The 4,800-nt window shown below is 49.8% G+C and overlaps 1 protein-coding gene across 1 annotated transcript; it reads left to right on the top strand.

Annotated features, from left to right (window-relative positions):
- Positions 1-754: 754 nt before the first annotated feature.
- On the top strand, positions 755-4,570 carry SLC25A4 (solute carrier family 25 member 4). Its single transcript, XM_084759526.1, has 4 exons — positions 755-989; positions 2,302-2,788; positions 3,234-3,374; positions 4,110-4,570. Exons 1-4 carry the CDS (start codon positions 879-881, stop codon positions 4,265-4,267), a joined length of 897 nt encoding a protein of 298 aa, XP_084615652.1. The 5' UTR covers positions 755-878; the 3' UTR covers positions 4,268-4,570.
- The last annotated feature ends 230 nt before the right edge of the window (positions 4,571-4,800 follow it).

Here is a 4,800-nt window from a genome sequence, read left to right as displayed (position 1 = left end):
GTGTCAGTGTGAAAGGCTGAATTAACAGAAAAGCCAGGCATCCACATTCACTGCCAAACCGAGTATCCATCCACCTAGCGGCCCTGCGTTCCGCTCCCCCCCCACCCCCGCCCCGTTCCCAGATGGCGCAGAGTGCCGGGTGCATACATATTTCCTATCAGATTGAACGGTTCAAGGTTTGAATGGAGAAAAAAATCAGAGACAGGAGCTTGCCCGACACTATGAGGCCATAGCAGCATAAAATGGTGTTACTATGTATTTCGGAGGAGCATAATTTATTTGCAGAATCGCATAGCTCTGCAGAGGCCCAAATCCAGACAGTGAGCTGTAGTTGGGAACGCCCTAACAACGGGGAAGGGGCGGAAGGCTGAAATCTCTTGACCAGGAGCACAATGGTGCAAGATCCAGGTTAAAGAGAGCTTTGCTTGACGTATCGGGTCCCCTGTCCCCAGGTCGGCTCCAGGCTAAACCCTTTTGAGCTATAAATACAACGGCCCATATGCGGCCGAGACACGGTGTTCCCTCGGCTCGCTGGGACAGATAACATGAATTTGCCCTTTAAACGTCCCAAGCTGCAGGGACAGGCCCCCAACCCACCCCTAGCTCCCGGAAGCGTCTTCGCCCCCAATGCCCTCTGCAATGGAGGGGGATGGAGAGGGGCTGTCCAGGGACCTGTGCAGCCAATGCGCGCTGCGCGCTCGCCGGGGTCCCTCCTCCTCTCGCGAGACGCCGAGCCGGGGATATAAGGAGGGCTGCGGTCAGGCGGGCGGTCCCTTCGCGTCGTGCAGGGACGGAGACGGGGTGGCGGTGCCTAGCCGGGCGTAGGCAAGAGCGTGAGAGAGCGGCTCCTTGCAGGCTGTGCGCGCCCGGCTTTCAGCATGGGGGATCAGGCTTTGAGCTTCGTTAAGGACTTCCTGGCAGGTGGCATCGCCGCCGCCGTCTCCAAGACCGCAGTCGCCCCGATCGAGAGGGTCAAACTGCTGCTGCAGGTAAGGACGGCTGGGTGGCGCGGGCGGGGCGCTGCAGGGCACGGGGATGCGGGCGGGGCGCTGCAGGGCACGGGGATGCGGGCAGGGCGCGGGGATGCGGGCGAGGATGCGGGCGGGGCGCGGGGATGCTGCGGCGTGGGCGCGCGCAGCGCTGCGGAAAATCTGTGCTAGGCCGCGAGCCCGGGGCCTACGCGAAGGGGAAGGTGCCCTCTACGCAGATACAGGTCCAGCGTCAGTGGCAGATTCCTGGTGTCGGGTGGCGCCCGCCTTGGGGAGTCTATATATGGAAACCCACCCCGAAGCCGGTCTACCTCGAGCCAGATCCTGCGCCCGGTACAGCAAGCGGGATTCCACCCAAGGCCTCTTAGGCCGGCCTCACCCTTTGGCCGCATCCTTTGCACCTTCTTATCTGATCCACCCTTTACAATAGAAGCATCAAATCCATCATTGACTGGGGACCGCACTGTGTGGCGTGCGCTGCGCTATAGCCTGACATTTGATTTCATTCATCTTTCAATTACTTCTCCAAGCTACGAATTCTTGGCCTGTATTTCACGGATGGAGACCCTGAGGCAGCAATTCAGAAGTAATTTTCAGCATAAATTCAGATCGCCTTAGCCATCCTTTCCCCCATATAATTTTATCCATATCTGGTCGGGCCTATCATCAGCAGCAGCAGCAGCATCCGATCTACCCCAAAGGCAAATGCTATTTAGTGGGAATGGCCATTTGGGAGTCTAAACGATCAACAACAGAATGTTGCAACAGACTGGTCACAGCAGTAGTAACTCGATCATCGATTACCTGGATAACCTCCTTGAAAAATTTCAGGCGCCTACTGCTCAGACGGCCTTGTCTCATGGGACCTTAGAGTGAGGCAAGGGAGTTGTCACCCGCTCCTCATGTTAAGAGCCCTTGAGGGAGGAATCTTTATTTGTATCTCCCAAAAGTCTGCAGAGGTGTTCCCTTAAATGTCATTATAATGACAAAAAAAAAAAAAGTTTAGCTTAGCCAAGTAACTACCATTTATTGACAGTTTCTTGATAACTGATTTCCTCAGACATGAATAAAACAATTGAAATTCTCTTTTGTCCCTTGAGAGTGGGTGAGGATCCCCCCCAGCATCTGTAACTCCAGCAGGAAGATTTTTGACTTCTAGGCTAGCCTGGGCTACATACGATGACTCTATATCCTTATAAAAGAAGAAAATAAACAGGAAATTAAGGAAGAACAAATCTTTTTTTTTTCCCTCCTGTCTTTCCTTCTTTTCCCCCCTGCCTTCTGTCACCCACCCTTCCCTACCCCCGTCCAGGTCCAGCATGCCAGCAAACAGATAAGCGCAGAGAAACAGTACAAAGGCATCATTGATTGTGTCGTGAGAATTCCCAAGGAGCAGGGCTTTCTCTCCTTCTGGAGGGGTAACCTGGCCAACGTCATCCGCTACTTCCCCACCCAAGCCCTCAACTTCGCCTTCAAGGACAAGTACAAGCAGATCTTCCTGGGAGGCGTGGATCGGCATAAGCAGTTCTGGCGCTACTTTGCTGGTAACCTGGCTTCCGGTGGGGCAGCTGGGGCCACCTCCCTCTGCTTTGTGTACCCGCTGGACTTTGCTAGGACCAGGCTGGCTGCCGACGTGGGCAAGGGATCTTCCCAGCGTGAGTTCAATGGGCTGGGCGACTGTCTCACCAAGATCTTCAAGTCTGATGGCCTGAAGGGTCTCTACCAGGGTTTCAGCGTGTCTGTCCAGGGCATCATCATCTATCGGGCTGCCTACTTCGGAGTCTATGACACTGCCAAGGGTGAGAGAGGGACTCTGGGGTGGAAGGTGTTGGGAGGGGGTGTGGAGGGAGGATTCTGTATGACCCATTCTTCCTCAAAGACCTTTGTGTTTATTAGTCTCCTTTCCAGTCCCGAGATAAGCTGAGTTCTGAGGAGGTGATGTGTGATGTGACTTGGATCAATTAATGACCAAAGGGGCCTCTGTGTCCTCTGCTGCTAAATACTGCGGCTTTGAGCTGCTCAGAGGACGCAGAGCCTCACTTTATCCCAACGCAGCTGTCAGTCACTCAGTTGAATGAGAAGTGAGCTCCATGGAAACAGAGCTGTAGCCTCCCTGGGTTAAAGGGAAGGAGCAGCCAGCCGTGGTTGGCTACCTGGTGGCATGGAAGGGGTCCTTGGGTGGAACTGGTTCTTGTGGAAGGGCCAGGGAAGGAGGTGGGTCAAGAGTCTTGGCTCTGCTCACAGGGATGCTGCCAGACCCCAAGAATGTGCATATTATCGTGAGTTGGATGATAGCCCAGAGCGTGACGGCGGTCGCAGGGCTGGTGTCCTACCCGTTCGACACTGTTCGTCGTAGGATGATGATGCAGTCTGGCCGGAAAGGGGGTAAGCATGAACTCTGCTGGTGTAAATCTTAATTTTTGCCCCTGTAGAACAAGCACATACTCTTATGTGCTAAGAGGCTTTGTGGTTTGGTTTTGTTTTGTAAACTGGCAAAAATTCTCTATAAGGACTTAGGAAACGGAGATTATAGTTTCTCCTTTAGCTTTTCCTTCAAAGATTTTTTTTTGTTTTATTAAGATGATTGTAAGAACATTAAACAAACAAACAAATACAAAAGGAAACCAGAAACCGAGTTGGCCCTAGATATTTAGCATTACATAGACCTTGGGTGCATAAGCAAGGGCAAAGAAATAATTAGCTGTTCACTCAAATTCCTGTTTCCCTTTATAGTTATTGGAAGTGTGAATGGAAAAAAATGGATGTTTTAGTTAGGTAAGAGGTGGCTCGACATGTTCTACTTTGATAGTTTTAGCGTCCATAGGTAAAAACATGAAATCGTCATTCTTAAGGTGAAAAGAACAGCAAATGTTGCTTTTTTTTTTTTTTCATAATCTTGGGCAGTGTAATCTGATTCCAGGGCTAGCTTTCTCATCCATAAAAAGTTATCCACAGAATGCAACACTCCTTCCTCACATGATGGCCTTCCAGTTTTTACTTAACTCATCTTGAGTTTTGAGAATTTAGGGATACTAGAAGACAGTTATGCAAGGAAGGAGGGAGGGAGGGAAGGAAGGAAGGAGGGAGGGAAGGAGCCCTTACCTGCATTTGTCTCCACAGCTGATATTATGTACACGGGGACTCTGGATTGCTGGAGGAAGATCGCAAAAGATGAAGGAGCCAACGCTTTCTTCAAAGGTGCCTGGTCCAATGTGTTGAGAGGCATGGGTGGTGCTTTTGTATTGGTATTGTATGACGAGATCAAAAAATATGTCTAATGTAATTAAAAACTCTTGTGCACTTGGTTCACACGTTCACAGACCTGTTGTGTGGTTTAACAGACTATTCTTAAGGAAATAAAAAGACACATGTTGGATAAAACCAGACCATAAGGAATACCTCAGAAAAAAATGCTTCATTGAATATTCATTAAACCACAAAAGTATTTTGTATTTATTTTACATTTAGATTCCCACAGCAAACAGAAGATAGCTTATCATACTTGTTCAATTAATTAACTGAAGACCTGATAATGAAAAAAGTAACTGGATGTGAATCATTAATAAAGACTACTCAATACATTTTATCTCCCTGAACTCATTAACTGCTAACGGACTAAAAAAAAAAAAGCTTCAGGGCATATTTTCTAGCAGGAGGCATTTGTCAGTGACTCCTGTGTGCATGCGCTATGCTGAACACGTGGTGATAAGAGTTGTTTTTCAAACATAAGCAGGCCACGCCCTGTTGTTGAAGGCTTGAATGTGGTAACATGGACAGAGCTCCCACAGTCCCCCAACTGTGTGACCTTTAC

The sequence above is a fragment of the Acomys minous genome (genome assembly GCF_964271855.1).
Source record: "Acomys minous genome assembly, chromosome: 15".
Classification (NCBI taxonomy): domain Eukaryota; kingdom Metazoa; phylum Chordata; class Mammalia; order Rodentia; family Muridae; genus Acomys; species Acomys minous.
Note: the sequence above shows the minus strand (reverse complement) of the source record. Positions and strands in the feature narration are given on the sequence as shown.